This window comes from Ranitomeya variabilis, chromosome 5, assembly GCF_051348905.1.
Source record: "Ranitomeya variabilis isolate aRanVar5 chromosome 5, aRanVar5.hap1, whole genome shotgun sequence".
In the NCBI taxonomy this organism is placed as follows: Eukaryota; Metazoa; Chordata; class Amphibia; order Anura; family Dendrobatidae; genus Ranitomeya; species Ranitomeya variabilis.
The window spans coordinates 113,058,237-113,080,407 of NC_135236.1; the positions used below are offsets into that span (position 1 = coordinate 113,058,237).

General features: G+C 41.3%; 1 protein-coding gene across 8 annotated transcripts in view; it reads left to right on the top strand.

Moving 5' to 3' along the window:
* Positions 1–22,171, top strand: part of UNC5D (unc-5 netrin receptor D) — a 930,366-nt gene that overhangs the window by 879,780 nt on the left and 28,415 nt on the right. For all 8 annotated transcript variants that reach the window (XM_077263128.1, XM_077263129.1, XM_077263131.1 and 5 more), the window contains one exon: positions 9,389–9,553. In XM_077263128.1, coding sequence (XP_077119243.1) covers positions 9,389–9,553 — 165 coding nt within the window. The remainder of the gene's footprint in view (positions 1–9,388; positions 9,554–22,171) is intronic.

A 22,171-nucleotide genomic window follows, 5' to 3' on the forward strand; every position in this document is an offset into this window, starting at 1 on the left:
GTGAAAGATTCCCTTTAACATTGTGGGGTAAACTGACAGGAACCTTATTCAGTCAAGGATTCCAACTGGGTTTTGCTAAGTGGAAAATACTGAATTTTTGTTATTATTTTTTTTGCATAATTTAATTTTATGTAAATTATGGGTTTAATTTATTCCAGATAAATGGGTTGTAAAAAATTAGAAAAACAATGCTAATTTCTCATAGATTTTGTGTGCTATTTCAACTCCGCTTTATTGAAGTGAGTGTGACTGAGCTGCAATACCGCACCCAACCTCTAGATAGAAATGGTGCTGTTTTTGGCAGCTAACAACCATGTCTTTGTAATCCTATAAAATCCTTTTTTTACGATACTGCATTTCTTCCTAACCCTTTCCCTATTGCTGAGAGTAGGCAAAATGGCTTATATTCTCTAAATGACGTACAAAAAACGATTTTTCATTTGGCCAGATTGTCTCATATGTTACCATTTGGAAAAAAATATGTCTGGTGTAATCACCTCTATGATGTTGCAATGGAAATAATCACTCATAAAATTGTCTGAGACGTAATAATGCATTGCCCTTCATTACATTTGATTGATGCAGTGGTCTGGAACGAGCTTTAGGCTTGGAAACCTGCTCCATAATTATAAGTAGCTGTGGATAGGTTACGGGTCCCTTCTGGGTTATTCACCATGTAAATGAGACCAGGTGTCAAATCAAGTATTTTACAGGAATCTTCTATCCACTTTAGTAAAAATTCCCTGCAGCGGCACTTATCTAAGCGTAACTCGCCTACTGGCATTGCATTGCCCTCGCTATATGGGAAATCAGTGTCTTACTATTGAAGGAAATCTGTCACCAAGTGTTTGCTACCCCATATGAGAGCAGGATGATGTTGGGGCAGAGACCCTGATTCCAGTAATGTATCACTTACTGGGTTGCTTCCTGTAGTTTTGATAAAATCCCTGTTTTACCTTCTACAAATCTAGCAGCTTTCTGAATGCTGAGCTCTGTATAACCCCGCCCATGCCACTGATTGGTAGCTCTGTACACTGTGCATAGGCAGAAAGCTGCCAATAAGGGGTGGGGATGGGATTATGCAGAGCATATGGATATGGAGGACTACCTGGCAGCAGGTTTGCTACTATTTTAACGATAATTTCTTCCTGATGAAACAGTAATTTTATTCAAACTACAGCAAGCAGCCCAGTAAGTGATACTTCACTGGAATCAAATCAAAGTCTCCGTCTCCACAATATGCTGCTCTCAGATAAAGTGGCAAAAACCTGTAAGATGTTACTATTTGCTGAATTGGGAAAGGTAATGTTAAGTAGATTTTGTTTTAGATTACTCCTATAATATAGCTTGATGATAATTGGAGATGAGTAAATAGATTTGATGCAAATCAACTTGATGTTGAATTTCATCAAATTTGCAGATCCTGGAAACATTGAACAATTTGTGATTTGACTTATGTAAATCATAAGAAACATACTTGATGCCATTTTTAATAAAGATTGCATCAGTCAGAGCGCGACACAACTCCTCGGGCAGAAACCACACGGGCATCTCCATATTACCTGTGTCAAATATGGGGTGATCAAAACTAAAATCACTATATATATATATATATATATATATATATATATATACCGTATATGTACATATATTTATATATATATATATATATATATATATATATATATATAAATATATGTACATATACGGTATATATATATATATATATATATATATATATATATATATATATATATATATATATATATACAGTATATATATAGATATACTGAAAAAAGCATAAATGAAACACTTCGGTTTTTGCTCCCATTTTTCCTAAGCTGCACTCAAAGATCTAAGACTTCCTTACAAACACAAAAGGCCCAATTTAGAGTGGCTTTTATTGAGGCCAGCGTCACACTAGCGAGTTTTACGGACGTATGAGAGGTGCAGAAAATATGGATTGCATACGGTACAATGATTCTCTATGGCCCAGCTCCTATCAGCCGTATTTTACGGATCCGTATTATACGGTCTTCTACGGCCGTAGAAAATCGCAGCATGCTGCGTTTGTCACCGTATTGTACAAAAAAATCACCAATGAAAGTCTATCGGGGCGAGAAAAATACGGATTACACACGGACCAGCAGTGTGACTTGCAAGAAATACGCAGCGATGTTCTATAGAAAAGCCGGTAATTCAATTGCCGGCTTTTCATTTCTCCTTCACAAACCCGACAGGATATTTGACATGGTTTACATACAGTAAACCATCTCATATCCCTTTTTTTTTTCATATTCCACACTACTAATGTTAGTAGTGTGTATGTGCAAAATTTGGGCACTGTAGCTTGTAAAATAAAGGGTTAAGTCATGGAAAAAATTGGCGTGGGCTCCCGCGCAATTTTCTCCGCCAGAGTGGTAAAGCCAGTGACTGAGGGCAGATATTAATAGCCAGGAGAGGGTCCATGGTTATTGGCCCCCCTGGCTACAAACATCTGCCCCCAGCCACCCCAGAAAAGGCACATCTGGAAGATGCGCCTATTTTGGCACTTGGCCACTCTCTTCCCACTCCCGTGTAGCGGTGGGATATGGGGTAATGAAGGGTTAATGTCACCTTGCTATTGTAAGGTGACATTAAGCCAGATTAATAATGGAGAGGTGTCAATTATGTCACCTATCCATTATTAATCCAATAGTACGAAATGGTTAATTAAACACACACACATTATTACAAAGTACTTTAATGAAATTAAGACACAGGGTGTTTTAATATTTTATTATACTGGTAACCCACCTGATGACCCTTGTCACCTGAAATAAAGTAAAAAAAAAACAAACAACAATATTCCATACCTTCCGTTGTTCCGTCAGTCCCACGATGTAAATCCATCTGAAGGGGTTAAATCATTTTACAGCCAGGAGCTCTGCTAATGCACCCGCTCCTGTCTTTAAAATGTTGTGAATGAAAGGAGTGCAGGGGAATGTCCTGTAGTTACCTTGATTCGCAGTGATGCGCCCTCTGCTGGATCTCCTCATATGAACTTGAGCGTGGGAACTTTTCCCAGGAGAAATGAAAAGCCGTCAAATGAATTACCGGCTTTTAGGATATCTAGCACTGAATTAAATATAAATACAGTATATATGCAGCGCCATAGAGTCCTGGTCATTGCAGTACCGACGCTCCACCACTAAGGGGAGTGATGGTACGTCTGATGGCACTAAAGGAGTTCACCTGACCAGGTATCACAGTCACACATTACACTTCACACTCTGGCCACCAGGGGGAGCAAAGGGTTCTATGTATTAGCCACTCCTCACAACCTGGTAAAACTGGGGGTTGGATAGGAAGTTAGAGAGAAGCTGACTGGGTTTTGCCCAGGCAACATCCTGTGGCAGAGGGTGTTGCGGGAAAGATTCAGGGGGGTCTCTGTCAGGGGTGGGATCCTGACAGCGGCCTAGCGAAAAGGACAGAACGTTACGGAGCCGCGCCTGCACCCGTTGCTGTGGCATCCTAAGAAAGGACACAAAGCGAGGTTTATTGTGGAGAAGTGAGAAACGAGATCACAGCACAAAGGAGAGTAGAACCAGTAGGAGTCGTGCCTTAAGATCGTGGCAACATCCTACTGAGGCGCGTAGCCGGTGGCCGGAACGCTGAGGAAGTATTGGGCTCCAAGCATTACTTCAAACAGTGGCAGGACAGTTAATTATAGGTTGGCTGTCTCACCTAAATCACCTAAGCAGACATAGGAGGCAATTGTGGGAGAGGGGCATCTCTAGGGTCCCAGAATAACTCCAGGCCTACCCGTCATACGGGTGCGTCCTAGCCAAATCATCTGGGGGACGGAGAAGAACATCAGAACAGAAATGATAGTTGTGAGAAAGAACATCAGAAACAGACACAACAGTTGTGAGGACTATCCCGTGGTGCTCAGCAGGGAGGTACTACAACACACAGGCGCTAGAAGGTAGGCACTGATTTCCACCTGCAAAGGAAACTCTGGATGTGCCTTCGGACCGGCCGGTCTCAGCCAGCCCTGTTAGCAGTGCTCTGGATTGCGGATCCCGAAGCCTTCAGTAAAGAGGTAAAAAGACTGCAACCCTGTGTCCTTGTTATTCATCGCACCTTGCACCACGCACCATCATCACACATTTCATTGGATGCCCCTTAGCAGGGTCACGGACCGGGTCTAGCCACCGTGACAACCCCAGGACCGAGACAGAGAGGCCCGGTACCGAGTACCCCGCGGCCCTGCGTCTGGGGGCGCTCCATATATATATATATATATATATATATATATATATATATATATATATATATATATATATATATATATATATATATATATATATATATGTCTCAATGACATATATATATATATATATATATATATATGTATATATATATATATATACTGTATATATGTTTTAACGAACATTTGAGCCGAAAAATCCATTAGATGTCGATTTTGCAAGCCTGCGAGAAAATATCGCAGTAAGGATGCCATACGGATTACATACGGAGGATGCCACGTGCAAAATACGCTGGCACACCCTGCCTACGGATGACATACGGATCACTATTTTGGGAACATTTCTGCGTATTACGGCCGTAAAATACGGACCGTATTTTCATGCGCTGAGTGTGACGCCGGCCTAAGGCATACCCATGTGGACGGATTTTCTCGGCAAAGGAGAAGTGCTCACTAACACAGATTTAGACACATTTGTGAACAATATTTGAGAAAGCTAGGCCTTTTTTGTATACAGAGAAAGTCTTAGATCTTTGATTTCAGCTCCTGAAAAATGGGAGCAAAAAACATACTAATAAAATATATATATACATATAATAATTATATATATAATAATATACTAATTATCAACATGAATCATGTAAAAAAATAGAACACAGATACAATGGTGTAAAAAAAATGTTTTCCCGTTTCCTGATTTCCTTTTCTTTTGCGTGTTTGTCACACTTAAATGTTTCAGATCACCAAACAAATTCAAATATTAGACAAAGATTTACGCAAGTGAACACAAAATGCAATTGTTAAATGAAGGTCTTTATTATTAATGGAGTGGGAAATTCAAACCTACAGGGCCCTGTGTGAAAAAGTGATTGCTCCCTAAGCCTAATAACTGGTTGAACCGCCCATAGTACCAACAACTGCAAACAAGCGTTTGCGATAACTGGCAATGAGTCTTTTACAGACTCTCTGGAGGAATTTTGGCCACTCATCTTTGCAGAATTGTTGTAATTCAGCCACATTGGAGGGTTTCCGAGCATAAACCGCCTTTTTAAGGTCATACATAAAATCTCAATCGGATTAAGGTCAGGAATTTGACTAGGCCACTCCAAAGTCTTAATGTTGTTTTTCTTAAGCCATTCAGTGGCGGACTTGCTGGTGTATTTTAGATCATTGTCCTGCTGCATAACCCGAGTGCACTTCAACTTGAGGTCATAAACAGATGGCCACACATTTTCCCTCAGGATTTTTTAGTAGGCAGCAGAATTGTCCATTTACCACAGCAAGTCTTCCAGGTCCTGAAGCAGCAAAACAGACCCAGATGCTCACACTACAATGACCATATTTTACTGTTGGTATGATGTTCCTGTCCAAAAATTCTGTGTAACTTCTATGCCAAATGTAATGGGACATACACCTTTCAAAAAGTTCAACCTTTGTCTCGTCAGTCCACAGAATATTCTCCCAAAAGTCTTGGTGATCATCAAGATATTTTTTGGCACTACTGAGACAAGCCTTTATGTTCTTTTTACTCAGCAGTGGTTTTCATCTTGGAACAATGTAGTACAGGTCATTTTGGCACCGTCTCTTTATTATGGTGGAGTCTCGATCACTGACCTTAATTGAGGAAAGTGAGACCTGCAGTTCTTAGTATGTTGTTATGGGGTCTTTTGTGTCCTCTTGGATGAGTCACTGCTGTGCTCTTGATTTTGATGGGCCAGCAACTCCTGGGAAGGTTCGGCACTGTTCCGTAATTTTTGCCATATGTGGATAATGGCTCTCTCTGTGCTTTGCTGGAGTCCAAAAGTTTTAGAAATGGCTTTATAACCCTTTCCAAACTGACAGATCTAAACTACTTTGTTTCTCATTTGTTCAAGAATTTCTTTGGATCGCGTCATGATGTCGAGCTTTTGAAAATCTTTTGGTCTATTTCAGTTTGTCAGGCAGATCCTATTTAAGTAATTTCTTAATTGACAACAGGAGTGGTAGTAATCAGGCCTGGGTGTGGCTAGGGAACTTGAACTTGAACGCAGATGTTACAAACAACAGTTAGCTTGTGTTTTAAGGGGGGGGGGCAGTCACTTTTTCATACAGGGCCCTGTAGGTTTGGATTTCTTTTTTCCTTAATAATAAAGACCTTCATACAAAAACTGCATTTTGTGTTTACTTGTGTTATCTTTGTCTAATGTTTACATTTGTTTGGTGATCTGAAACACTTAAGTGTGACAAACATGCAAAAGAATAGGAAATCAGGAAGGGGCAATAACTTTTTCACACCACTGTATGTATCAAATATGAGGAGAGGCAGGACAAGAGCAAAAGTGTGAAATTTGGACACAATGCAAGAAAATCTATCCAAAGGAGAAGTGTCATGGCCTAATGGTAATCATATTGGTAAAGACCATGGACATCAGTATAATACCCAGTTACATGGCCATAATAGGAAAGTCTCATTATTAGATTATGTCATTCAAAGTCTCATCATTAGATTATATCATTCAAAGTCTCATCATTAGATTATGTCATTCAAAGTATCATCAATTATATTACTGAAGTGTCACAAAAACATACAGGAATGTACTATGGTCACATGATATGTTTTATTTTACCGGATAGTTTATGGTAGGAGTAGTATAGATGGCAATATGTATCAGCACTGGCTTTCGCGGAGATCTTGTGACATTGTTATGCCACACAATCCCTGCGGCCAATCAGTGCTGACTTTACTCTCTCCGCCTTCCGACTTTGGACAAATCAAGACATCCGGAGGAAGTCAGAGCTTCTGCTGCTTTCTCAAACCCTCTGGATGTCAGTTACATCTGTAGTAGAGGAGAGTGAAGATACCTCTGACTCTAGGCAGGGATTGCATTGTTATTTTGGCAGTGTCCAATCTCTTCCTTGCAGCCTTTGCTTCCCATTTCTGGAATTGCATGACCTAACAATCTCATGTGATCCCTGGGATAGCCAGTGCCGACACCACTGAAACAGCACCGGAGGTGTGTGTTATTATTTAGAGGGGGAAAGGGATTGAGAAGGGGTTGTATAAGTAGTGGACAACCCCTTTAAAGCATTCTGAATTGTTTTGATGGAAAAGCTTTTTTTTCAGTATTGAACCACTGCAGAAAATGTTTAAAACAGATTTTGTAAGTTTACCGGCTGCTGGTACTCATTAGTGTACATCTACGTGTACTGGATTTAAAACTAAGCAAAATAAATTCACACTATATTGTGGATTTTGGTGCAGGTATGTTTTGGGATAGTCTTGCTTAAAACAGTGGAATATCTTAAATTAAAAAAATAAAAAAAATAAAAATAATGCAATGTTCATATTTTATAGTGCTTCTATGGCAACAGTTGTACTCTGTACATTGAGCTCATGGGGGAAAAGGGGCAACAAATCTATGACCAATGTGTACTAAGCTTTGACAATAGTGAATGTAAAAATCTGCTTGAAAAGTTTTTTCTGCAGCTTCTGTATGATTCTTATTTTCCTTTAAAAAATTGAGACAGAAAATCTGAAATCAACAACTTTTCTGAATCCTACATTACGATATTCAGAGTAAAATACTGATTTAAATGATATAAAAATATATAAAAAGTAATGTTACTGACTGCCGTTACTGTAGTTATCAGGTAACACTGCAGAAGTAACATGTTTTTGTGCCAGTAGGTAAATGAAGCCGGTACTGGCTCATAATAACATTGCAAATGGTTGAATTTCCCAGAGAGAAAACCCATGTGCAGCTGACTCTTTATTAGGAACCAATAAACAGTAAAAGCAGACATAATTATGCTTTACTAGTCAACTAACAGTCAAGGTATTAATCTGACGTTAAGTGTAGGAATAGTTCTAATAACGTGGAGAGCATTAGCTACAAATGGAGCGCCGGTAGAAGTGTAATTAGGATATGTTCCCAATGTAATCAGCATTGTTTTATGCTGTGAAAAGCCATTCGCTTGTGAGAAATATATACTCTCTAATAGGAGAGGACGGGATACGGCACAGGCAGGAGTGCTTAAAGTATTTTAGAAAATGTTTTATTTTAATTCTTAATATAATGAGACTTCCAGCCGCCAAAAGAAATAGAAATTATTGGGCCAAGCGAAACCATATTTATTTCTTTTACATCTTGAAAACTGGTTGTACATATTTTTCACACTAATTACTTAGAAAGTATTAAGAAGTGTTTGAAAAGAACCTGAGCAAACATGTTGTTCTTGACTTTGTGCCTTGTGAGCAAAAAGTTTCTGTGCACAGTTTTTAGAATGTAAAGAATTCTTGGTCGAAAAATATATTGCTGTGGCATTGAGCTACCTTACCTATGAGTGTGATTTGCTACAATAATAATCATCTAAAAGAAATCTACATTTGTACATTAATTACCTATGCTTAGGATATGAGTAGTGATAAGTAAATGTGCTCGGATAAAGTGTTATCCAACTATCTTGGGTGTTATCCGAGCATCTTTGGTGTTATCCAAGCATCTTTGGTGTTATCCGAGTTTCTTGGGTGTTATCTGTTATATGAGTTTCTGGGGTGTTATCTGTTATCCGACAATCTGGGTGTTATCCAAGTTTCTTGGGTGTTATCCGAGTTTCTTGGTGTTATTCGCATTTCTTGGGTGTTATCTGATTATCTTTGGTGTTATCCAAGTTTCTTGGGTGTTATCCAAGTATCTTGGTTGTGCTCAGTTAATATGTTTGATTCCTTGCAGCTGTATGTCTAATAGCCGCAAGCACATGCAGGGATTGTCTGTTTGTTAGTCCGCAGGGACTCAAACATATTATCCGAGCACGCCCAAGATAGTCGGATAACACGTTATCCAAGCACGTTCGCTCATCACTAGATGTGAGCATTGGAGTTCCTACACCGCTCTGTCATTCCATTTATGTGAAGGTTCCAAGACCCTGATAGCTTAATTGAGTTTTGGGGGTAACAGACTCCCTTTATATGTTCAATGCATATTAGTTGAGTCAATGAACCAGCTCAACTCCAATTCCTACTTTCAGCACCATGGAAAGTAGAAATGAGAAAATGCCTGAGAGAACTTTGTGCAGAAGCTGTCCTCAGTGTTAATGATCATTATCAAAGGTGTCTTTTCTGCAAGCAGTTGACCACTCGTGTTTTTTATATTTCAGGAGGTCCCTTTTTCCCGTGTCTGGTGCAGTAACCAGCTGCCACTGCACTGTGCCTTTTCCTTGGAGAGATACACGCCAGCGACTACCCAGCTGTCTTGTAAGATCTGTGTCAGACAGGTCAAAGGGCATGAGCTGATTCTTCAGGTGCAAACATCAATTCTGGAGGTAAGACAGCAATATTTTAGTTACCTAACTCTGACCTTGGTAATTTAATTTGCAAAAAGATTGTTAAAATAAAATTTATACTTTGTATCAATAACCCATGGCTCTTATTTACTCTGCTCCAGAATACTGTTGTTTAGATAAGAGTCATAACAGTACTAGAGTATATCAATGTTTTAATCGGCCGTGTCTGTAATATGCAGCCCTGAGAACCATTTCTAACCTAATGCCATCCGTGGTTCCTCTTTTGAGTAGCCAACCTAGCACATCATCACACGACAACGTCACAGATACTGCACCAGGCTAACTAATGAAAAGAGGAGCTGGGGATACTGTCAGGTGAGAGTCGGTTATCAGATCACTGACATGACTGATGGACAAGGGCTTGTGAATTGATTCACACTAAACTCTAGTTACGAAGCTAAATATGATCTTTTATTTTTTTGTTAACGGCCTTCGGCTCAGTCTCGAGCCATATCAATAAATTTTACTACTCCAAAAAGAAAGCCTGCCCCCTGTCATTATGTCCATATACCTTCCATCAGTCATCAGTTGAGTTACGATAAAACTATGCAATAGAGGGAAAACTTGAAATATTTATTGTGTTCTGTTAGAAGACCACTCTAAGACCACTACCATTACTGTGTACATACCAATTCTATAATGCTGACTTGTCTGATATTAGTGTTGCCATATCTAGGGGTACACCTATAAGAAAGCAAGACCTTTTGGGCCCCAAAAAACTATGTATCATATGTCAATCGTGGGGTATTTTTGTTGGAATATATCATAGACGAAAAATGTGTCAATTGCGATGTACTGCCTGACATCCATCTAAATGGACATGATGAGAGAACAAGATATTTGGTAATGATGTTGACCATAATGACCATTCTAACTGATCTTACTTTTTCAACTTTTTCTTTACAACTGATCTTACTTTTTCAACTTTTTCTTTATAACTGATCTTAGGCTAGGGTCATATTGCGTTAGGGCAGTCCGTTTAGCGCATAGCGCTACGGACTGCGCTAACACAATGTCCTAAAAGGGATCGCGTTAGCTGATCCCGCTAGCGCAGATCCCCGATCTGCGCTAGCGAGGAACGGAACGTGAACGCTGCAAGCAGCGTTCGTGGGCCGTCACTCAAATGATGGCACATCGCTAGCGCTTGCCCAATGTGGGTGTGCGCTAGCGAGGTGTTCGCCATTACAGGCAGTGGCGGCGTTAACGGAGTACGTTACACCGCGTTACGCCGCGGTGTAACGTAGTCCGTTAAACGCGGTCACATAACGCAATGTGACCCTAGCCTTACTTTTTCAACTTTTTCTTTATACTAGGGTTTATAAATTAATTCCTTTATTTCTAAGTAAAACCCTACTCATATTATAAACCCAGAACAGAACTTGTCCAGATTCACACAATCTATGAACCAGATCAATAATCTGGCACCTGAGATCTACTTATAATCCACACCAGACCTTGTATTTATCACATAGAGTAGAGTAAGCTTCACCATTGTGGCTATCGGACCCCTTCAGACTCCAAGACCTTGGTATAACTATAAGCTTTGCACCCGTTTCAGTGACGTCTCTGCCATGACCAGTGAGCATTAAATTCTTAACTTTGCCAATAAATGTTAACTTCACAATTAAAGCAAAATAAAAACAAAATGTTAATTAAGAAAAAAAATATCAGCCATACTGTTTAACATTCCAACGATTTTGTGACTATGGCAAGGACATGTAAATCCTAATTTCTACCTGGTTGCATGCAGCGTTCACACCTCCTTTAGCAAAATACGCATCAGCATGTGAAAAAAGATAGCAGGTAGCATTCAGAATCATAAGGGAAAGTGAATCTGCAATTTTAACTTCACCAAAATTCATATTCATCAAAGTGGCATTTAAAGCACAAGGCAGATAGAAGGCAAGAGATGGAGCCGGGACCTGAAATTGATGTGAGCTGTCTCCAGTCAAGATATCAGCATTATTAACTGTCATTTTCTTTCACATTAGAGCAAAGTCCCATCTGCCAGTTACATCCCACAACTCGGAAGATTGGTACACGCGGAGTGCGACTGCTACCTAGAGACCGTTTTATATCCCAGAATGAATAGGTTCAGCTGAGGATTAATAATGCCGATAAATGCAGTATATGACATAGGTCTTTGTCATGGTGTGATTCATTGCAGTGGCTCCAGATATAACGTTACCTCTTGTTAGCAGGACTCCCCTCCCATATCAGCCCTATAGATTCCCATTTATCAATTTCTGCCCAATTCTCTTTATAAAATGACTTTGGCTCCCATTTGCGTGTTGCATATTTATCTCCCGTCATCTCTTGGGAGTCTCAACTAATGACAATAGATTTCTGCAAATCTTTTTTACCTGGACAGAATTTTAGAAAAATCATAGTCTTTTTTTTTTGTTTTTTAACAAGACATTTTCTCCCTTTAACAAGAAGCTGTCAACTTTCCAGACACATAATTTAGTAAACATTTATATTCCATGCAAAATAATTTATTTTCTTAGAAATCTGGGTAGTTTCATTCATTCATTATTCCTGCTCAAAATCTATCAATAAACTGACGAATAGATTATACCAGTTGGCATAACTTAAGGCTTGAGGGCTACAATGAAAAATCTCCAACAGGGCGCCCAACTATCAATGGTCTTTAATAAAACTGGTTCTACATGGACTAAAGGAACCTTTTAGGCCTACCTATGCTAGAGGCCTTAGATGTGACCTCAACTTCTGCATCCACATTAGTTACATCTATGCCAGTTAGGGTCCAATCACACTGTTCAATCATTGTTGGCAGTATCAGATTATGCAGGAACACACCAATTTGACAAGAGGAATGGAACAACCTAGATGTCAGAAACATTTCCTAAAAATAAAAGAAGAACAGCACAATGTAGAGATAGGGAATTCAAGTAGCTACCAAACCAGACTTGTCAAGAGAGATGGCAAATCTCTTTAAATGTGAGCGCAGAACAAGACAATAGTTGAACAATCAACTCCTTTATAACAATTGTCAAGAACTCTATGTCCCTCATAGAAGTCAATGGCATTTTTTCTTTTCACTGAAGAACAAGGCCATTTTGACTTAAAAGTTGATGAATTGAAGAAGGATCGAGGATAAATATTTCTTTAGATTCCATAAATAATAGTAGCTCCAGATTAGTTGTAACTAATAAAAGGAAATAGACAAATTGTATATACACTATGAAATAAAACCTTTTATATTTTATTTAACAAATGTCTAAACCTTTGAAGTGTTTTTTTCACATTTCATTGTCCTAATAATTAAAAGCAGAATGAAGGTGTCAGGGTCCTTGAACCTCCACAGATCTCTCAAACACACACTCGCAACCTGAGAGTTGCGCAACTCAAGAGACAGGTACAAACAACTCCTCCCTGAGAGCTTGTACAGCCAGGTGAAAAAAATCAATGAAAGACTACAAAGCCTATAAGGAAGGGAATGGCTGGTGTAAGAGTGATCAGTGACAACCCCAGGTCCTGTGCCACACCCATCTGTTTGTAATTATTAGGAAAAAAATATTTCTAAAGTTTAGACACTTTTTAATATGAATCTGTTATGTATTTCTAAATCTGAGTCACATTGGTTGCAAAACCTTAAAAGGAACCTGACAGCTGGTACAAGCTACCCAAGCCATGGGCATCATGTGTCAGGCACTGGCTATATCATCCCAGCCAGGTATGTTTGACTCTGAAATGCTACAGTGTTTCAGATAAAAATATACTTTAAAAGCCTATATGCGCACATATGTGTTAGGGGTTGTGTTCCCACTTCTGCACAAGGGGAATCTCGGGCCATCTCCGCTTGCGGTCTCCCATTCTTCTCCTGCCACAGTGGAGCCTGCTCAGCGGAGATGTCGGTCCCAGCGTCTCACTCAGTCTGACTCTGTGCAAAGGGTTACTGCTGCCTTTCCAGCTTCTGCCATTGTAGCCAGTACTGGGCAGCGGTGAGCAGACATTTTTGGGACTAAGTCCTACTTTTCCCCTTCTGAGCATGCCCAGGGTAAGATCTCTCATTGGAGATCAAGGGTCACATGCTCAGATACTGCAGCAAATCTCATTGGTCCTCTAGGAAGGTCCTGAAGGTGCTCAACTTCTGTTGCAACCTCCCATTGGTCCTTCTGGGAAGGTCCTGTACTTGCTGCAGCTATAAAGGGTTTGCATGACCACACGGCCATGCGCTAGTGTACATTTGAAAACGTGTATGTGTTGATGAGTGCAAGTTGTTCTTTAAACTTCCCCTCCCTTGTGTATGACTGCTCACATAAGGTGGATGTCTGCTGTCTAGCGCCCGACTAAGCTATCAGCATTAAACATACGATACAGCGTCTATTGCTGTGACCGCCAGTGCGGCGCCGTGCGCTATTAGAGCGCTTCTCTAACCCAAGTCTGGGTGGTTGCTGGCATCCGCCAGTGCGGCACTGCTCGCACTCTTGTGCTTAAATGTACTGTTATTAGTTATAATCTGACACCCAGTAGCGGCGTCGAGCACAAGTGGTCTAGACGAACTCTACTCCCTAGTCTTGGAATTAAGTTCTGTGACTCCTTGCTTGCGCTCTTTGTGTGGTACTACGGCCCTGTGACTTAACAGAGTTCGCTTCCACCACCATATAGTGCCGCCATTTGCCAGCAGCAGGTCCTTTCCTGCACGGTGGACCCCGGGCTGCGAACACAGCAAATATCATCTCAATATTTACTCGGTGCGTTCCGCCAGTCCTAGCAGAACACTAGCGCCAGGGTCTGGCTAGTAAATTGCGGACGATCAGTGTCTACAGCGGTACATCCAGCAGCTGGAGGGTAGGTTGGTGGCTCTAGAACGCACAACCTCAGCTGTGTATGTTACCGCAGTCGCTGTTCAGGCTGCAAGTGTAGCTGCAGCCAGTTTGTCCTCTGCCACCCCTGCTCCGACTTTATCCCGTCTCCCTCTTCCAGACAAGTTTGCTGGTGACAGTAAGCTATGTCGGGGATTCGTGAGTCAGTGCTCCATACATCTAGAGCTTCTGGCTGCACGTTTTCCTACGGAACGGGTGAAAGTGGGTTTTATCTTATCCCTTTTGATGGGCAGGGCGTTGGAGTGGGCAACGCCGCTGTGGGATTGTGATGATCGTGTGGTGCAGAGTGCTCCTCTCTTCCTGGACTCTCTGAAACAGGTCTTTTTAGGACCTCGTGTCACTCACGATACGGTGCTCCAACTGTTGGCAATAACACAGGGTTCGTCTGTGGTCAGCCAGTTTGCCATCCAATTCCGGACTCTGGTCTCAGAGCTGGAGTGGCCGGATAAAGTCCTTATTCCGGTGTTCTGGAAAGGACTGGCAGACCATGTGAAGGACACCTTGGCCACCAGGGAGATTCCTGCCACACTGGAGGAGCTTATTACATAATCTACCCGCATCGACCTCCATTTTAACGAGCGGAGGTTAGAGCGGACCCAGTGTAGGCAGAGGTTCCAGCTGGCTCCCACCATTGTCAGACCTCTAGAATCATCCGTTCAGGCATCCGACTCCCATGAGGCCATGGAGGTTTCTCGAGCAGGACCTAAGTCCCGGGCCGCTCGAGTACCCATTGTTTGTAATGTTTGCCAACAGTTAGGACATTATGCTAATAAATGTCCACAGCAGTCTGGAAAATGATCGCGTCTAGTAACCATTGGAGGTGGTTCACTAGACACAGCGGCATTTTCCTCCAAGCTGTTCTTTAAAGGGACAATCACGTTAGGCTTATCCACTCTAACAGTCGAGCTTTGTGTGGACTCTGGAGCAGAGGTGAATTTCATGTCCCCTGCTTTTGCTCTGCGCCATGCAATACCTCTGGTGATGCTCGCCAAACCGGTGACTGTGAGAGTAGTGAATGGGTCGACACTTCCATCACAAATCACACACCAGACTGTCCCTTTCACATTATTCATGTCTCCTCCCCACCAGGAGATTATTTCCCTTCTTGTCCTTCCCGAGGGAATAGATGAGATTCTGCTGGGAATACCCTGGCTCTGTTTCCACTCCCCACATATTGAGTGGACCTCTGGGAGGATACTGGGTTGGAGTGAATCATTTAAGGGCAGATGTGTGAGGGAGCGCGTTCAGGTTTCCGCTACTGAGGTACACGCAGATCTTTCCTCCCTTCCCAAGTGCTATTAGTCCTATGCAGATGTCTTCTCCAAAAAGGCTGTGGAGACCCTTCCGCCTTATCGCCCCTATGACTGTCCTATTGATCTCATGCCTGGAGCAGAACCTCCTCGGGGACGGGTCTATCCCCTCTCTCTCCTGGAAATGGAGGCTATGTCCCAATACATCCAGGAGAATCTGGCAAGAGGGTTCATTAGGAAGTCAGTGTCACCTGCAGGGGCGGGGTTCTTCTTCGTGCAGAAGAAGAACAGAGAATTACATCCATGCATAGATTACAGGGGTCTTAACGCCATCACCGTTAAGAATAAGTACCTGTTGCCCCTGATTTATGAGCTCTTTGATAGACTGCGGGGAGCAAGGGTATTTACCAAATTAGATTTGCGGGGTGCTTATAACCTGATTTGCATCGGTGAGGAGGATGAATGGAAGATGGCTTTTAATACCAGGGATGGGCACTATGAGTATCTGGTGCTGCCCTTCGGGCTCTGTAATGCCCCAGCCGTTTTCCAAGACTTTGTTAACGATATCTTCCGTGATATGCTCTCCACCTCGGTCGTAGTCTATCTGGATGATATTCTCATCTTCTCTCCAGATATTGACTCCCACCGGAGAGATGTTGGCAGAGTCTTCAACCTCCTACGGGCAAATTCCCTCTATGCAAAGTTGGAGAAGTGTATGTTTGAGCAGGAGTCTTTACCTTTCCTGGGCTATATCATCTCCGCCCAGGGATTGGCTCTGGATCCTGCCAAACTACAGGCTGTGATGGACTGGCAAGAACCCCATTCTCCTAAAGCGGTGCAGCGCTTTATGAGGTTCATTAATTACTATCACCAGTTCATTCCCCACTTCTCAACTTTGGTAGCTCCCTTGGTAGCCCTCACCAAGAAGGGAGCAAATCCCAAATTGTGGTCTGAAGAGGTCTCCAAGGCTTTCTCTTCTATTAAGTCTAATTTTGCTTGCGCTCCCATCCTACATCGTCCCGATGTTGATAAGCCGTTTATAATGGAGGTGGATGCCTCATCCGTTGGTGCTGGAGCAGTCCTCTTCCAAAAGGATGCTCAAGGTCGGAAGCATCCTTTCTTCTTCTTCTCCAAGACCTTAACACCAGTGGAGAGGAATTATTCCATCGGGGACAGGGAGTTGCTAGCAATGAAGTTGGCCTTCTCGGAGTGGAGACTTCTTTTGGAGGGGGCTCGCTTTCCCTTCCAAGTCTTCACTTGGAAGTGTCCCCCGAAGTAGCAGCAGCGAAACATGCGTTGGGGTATCTGTGCAGTGTCTGGTGATATCCTATGGGTAAGATGTACCTTTTTTGCACATGCCTTTGATCTGGGTTCCTTCCCCTAGGGGTGTATGTACATATTTACTTCTTGTCTTCGGTCTTGTGATTTTATCACATTTCATACCCATTGGGGGGATAACCTTTTGGTACTATGTGGTTTCTGCCCATTTTTATATATTGAGGTTACTCATGTATATGCTGTTATAATTCGAGTGATATACGTATATTTTTGATATATGCTGAGTTTCCCGCTGTTACGAATTGCCAGTCACTGCCTGTTTGCATCATCGTCTGTTTTACCTGTCCAGTGATTCTAATTTTACTATCTGCACTTAGTGTTGGCCTGTTTTTTGTATTTAAATACTAATAAAGTTGTATATATATTTTTCTAAATTACTTCTATGGCAACTAGTATTTATTGAGTATACTATGCTTACATTTGGGGATTATAGGCTCTTTTCTCCTCTATGATTATCATACACGTGGAGAGTGTCCGTTAGCCATGGGAAATTACATAGGCAGGCAGCTAGCGTCAGTGGGGGCAATTAGTCACTTGGCTTAGCATCTGGTTCCTTCATGTGTGCGGTTAGCACAGAAGAGTTCCGGAGCAAGCACAACCCTAGTTAGGGTTTTAGTCCCACTAATTATTTCACGACTCTGTGAAGCAGCAGGGTTCGTGCTGATACTGACCGAGTGACGGAACTCGCGTCTAATCTAACATTGTACTGCCATATAGGGCTGCCATTTCTCTAGCAGCAGGCTTCTCTTCTGCATGGTGGACCTCGGGCTGTGAACTCACCTATAACAACTCATATAATTACTCGGTGCGTTCCGCCAGCCGTAACAGTATGTTTGATGATTTGTTCCGAACATATTGGGTAATTTCTACTCCCATTGACTCTAATGACGTTCGGCTGTGTTCGACAAATATTGCAAAACAATATTCAATGCCAAGCGTATTTGGAAACAAATCCAAACAAATTTGCTCAACTTTACTCAGAAGATTACCATTAGCAAGAAACCTGCTATGACAAGAACAAAATGGAGAGTATAGAAAAGTAAAGGACGATATATGCAGATAAAGACAGAAGAATGATATCTAAATGGATGAAATGATGTCCATAGTGCTGGAGGCTTCACTTTCTACAAGCAATGAAGTCATCATTGCCATTAATACCATTAAAAGGATTAGAATCTACTTGCTAACATTAAAAGGTTCGTTTCTGACAGATGCCCAATCAAGTGGCGTTAGCTCCTCCTACATTTCAAAGTCATGTTCCTCCAAACTCTGTTCTCTGCCTTATTGGAATATTTCGGAATTGCTGGAGGTATCAGATTCCAACTCTTGGGCGATCTGGGAGGTCTCATGCTTTCCAGGAGAGTTGGCAAGAGTGGATTAAAAACACATGGCTGCTATCTTCCAAAAACAGCACCACACCAATCCACATGTAGCTCAGATGAAATACCAGACACAACTCATGGACAGGTGAGGTGCTAGGAATCATAGAGGATAATCTTTAATTTCTTGGTAACAGAAATGATTCATTAAAGCTAAGTTTACATATCGACAAAGGCTACGACACAAGTTGCATGGCCAAAGAACACTATGTGTTGCAGCTATATTGATGTACAATACAATTGACTGCAGTCATGTTGCCACCCCTAGACAATGTGAAAACAACTAGCAGGTTGTAAAAAATCAGACCAGGTTGGATTTTGTACGACTTGCTTGTTGCGGTCACAGAACTTATGGGGTTGCGATGCGAACCTGTTCACTTGTATTGCTCTGCAACGTACCAGAGACACGTAGTAGTCTGTGTTGTGGCATGAGTTATCGTGTTGCCCTAACGTAAGGTTAACCAGATCTGACATTATACTTGCAAGATATTGACATTAAAGGTTCATTCACACGACAGTATTTTTGGTCCAAATGGTATCCATTAAAAAAACAAATTACACCCGAACAAATGTTATTCCCTAAGGCAGTGCAGATGAATGATTTTTACACTGACGGAATCGGCACCTGATTTCCTCCATAAATCAGATGAGAATCACCCATTCAAGTCAAAGGGCGTAAGGAAAAAATTGCATGCTGTACGGAACCATCAGTATATCATCTGCTTGATACAGATACATTACAATTCTGTAACATAGGAAACTGTAAACGGTCCTGTAAATGATTAGTAGCTGCTGAGTAAAAAACAGGTTTACAGACAACACAAGGGTGCCAAGTTAGAAAAAAGTTATCCCAATTTTCTGGATGAAATTTTGAACGATTTTTATCATGTGACCCTAGCTTAGAACTTCGGAGTCCTACTTGCTTCTAGAATATCCAGTAACTGTCGTTAACATTTTCATACCGCATGCCCACAATTGTCACCTTCATACAAAAGTTTTTATTTGTCAGTCATCTTTTCCTATGTAAATTATATATTTTAATTGGTTTTGATGAAGAGACGTTACCACTTTAAAAGAGATTGAATTGGAAAGGCTTATGCCGCAAAAAGGAGTTTTGTGTTTCACTACCCAAAGGCATATTCTACAATTGCACCCTCATGTCCTGTTCTTGCAAAAACACTGCCAGGGATACACTGCATCTGAATCATAGCAGATTTATTTTTCTAAGTGAGATCCTGGAGGTAAGAATTCAGTCCTTAATTTCAAACAGATTTGTTAATGCTGAATGCCTGGTTCCTTGTCTCAGGAGGTGATGGGGAAACAGGATAGAGACAGCTGCATTATTCTGCCAAAGAGAACAGCTTGCTTGCTTTACAGTCCCCTAGGGTATTGAAATGTTTTATCTTAGATGTGCAGATTACAAAACCTTCCATTCCCCTGCAGATTCTATTTAAACTGATATGGCATGTTATGCGCCCTCGCCGCACCAGTTCTGGGCGCTCACAGCTGAACTGGCGAAACAGTACATCACTAAAACCCAAGCTGTAGCCATTCATGGGACAAGGCCCTCACACCATAAACCTCATGTACATGTAAATGCGACAAGTACTGAATATTGTATCTGTTATTTATACAGCTCCACCACATTCAGCAGAATCTATCATCTAAATTGCGTTATCGCCCTTGTGTGCCTGGCAATGTAGTTCTTGTACACGGCCAGTTTTATAGGAAACCAAATAATACATCGGTATTTTTACCATGCGGAAAAAAAAAACCAAGAACATGTGAACACTATGAAATGTAGAGGATGATTCTGCTACATTTAATACTTTTTGCACTGGTGCTTTTTGCTGAATATAGCTAATAAAATTTTAAGGCCACATTCACATGGTCGGTATTTGGTCAATATTTTACCTCAGTATATCTAAGCCAAAACCAGGAGTGGGTGATAAATACAGAAGAGGTGACGTGTTTTTAATATACTTTTCCTCTGACTGTTCCACTCCTGGTTTTGACTTACACACAGAATTGTCCTGGGGTACCAAGGGTCCCCCAAGTAACCAACTCCACAGCTCTACTTTTCAGCTACATGCAAATGTGACATTATCCTCAATCACAAATTAATATAACAATTAACTGGGTAGATTGTTCAATTAATAAGATGCCGCCTTTGTCTGTACATAGAGATCCAAGTACTGCTCATATAAGAGTGTAGCCCACTGCTGCACAAGGGCCCACCAAAGGATTCTCCTGTTCTGCTGTGGGGCAGTCCCATCCTGCTAACAAATACAAATAGATGTAAAGTACTGACCAAATACTGGACATGTGAATGTGGCCTCAGGAATACCCCCAAAAAGAACACTTTTTGGTGCGGTTTGCCTAAGCACCTTCATTTTTTCTTCTCAAGAAGCAGGACTTTGTCAGGAAAAGCAAGACTGCCAGCAAATAAGTGCCAGTAAGGCAATTGTTCTGTTTAGTGACTATGGTGAAGTCTTTTGTACCATTGCTACAGACTGAGTCGCATGATTATTCAGGTGCCATGCATTTTTTGTGATGGTGATATGTACAGGACCTAATTTATCACGTGTCATTCAAGAGGAGAGATAGGGGGGTAGAGTGGGACAAGTGAGGTACACACAGACAGTATATTGATTCCAACAAATTATACGTATGTATTTTTTGCTGATAAACTATACAACATACAGTATATCCAGCATTGGCCAAGCAAACACATGTGCCCGCTACTTAAGAGAATGAATATTCATGGTATATAAAAAAAAAATAAAAAAAAAAATAAATAATTCATGGCAAGTGCAGTAAATATTCATTTCTTTTTAGCAGCAGGCACATGCGATCGCCAAGCCGCCACAGCTGCTGGCATCAGAACAAAACGCTGCAAGGGAGCGAAGGGAAGGTAAGTAGGTTGGTTTATTTTTTTGAATGTTTTTCTGATGTGGATCCATCCATACCAGGATAGGGCTGAGGGGGCCATACATGCCAGGATAGGGTGAGGGGACAATGCACACCTGGCTTATGCTCGAGTCAATAAGTCTTCCCATTTTTTGTGTTAAAATTTGGTGCCTACGCTTATACTCGGTTCAGCTTATACTTGAGTATACACATTAAGTTCTAGCAGAAGATAAAGAGAACCAAATAAAACAATAGAGTAAAATATATATATATATATATGTATATATATATATATATATATATATATATATATATATATATATATATATATATATACACTCACCGGCCACTTTATTAGGTACACCATGCTAGTAACGAGTTGGACCCCTTTTGCCTTCAGAACTGCCTCAATTCTTCGTGGCATAGATTCAACAAGGTGCTGGAAGCATTCCTCAGAGATTTTGGTCCATATTGACATGATGGCATCACACAGTTGCCGCAGATTTGTCGGCTGCACATCCCAAAGATGCTCCATACAAGGCAGGATGGATCCATGCTTTCATGTTGTTTACGCCAAATTCTGACCCTACCATCCGAATGTCGCAGCAGAAATCGAGACTCATCAGACCAAGCAACATTTTTCCAATCTTCTACTGTCCAATTTCGATGAGCTTGTACAAATTGTAGCCTCAGTTTCCTGTTCTTAGCTGAAAGGAGTGGTACCCGGTGTGGTCTTCTGCTGCTGTAGCCCATCTGCCTCAAAGTTCGACGCACTGTGCGTTCAGAGATGCTCTTAGGCCTACCTTGGTTGTAACGGGTGGCGATTTGAGTCACTGTTGCCTTTCTATCAGCTCGAACCAGTCTGCCCAT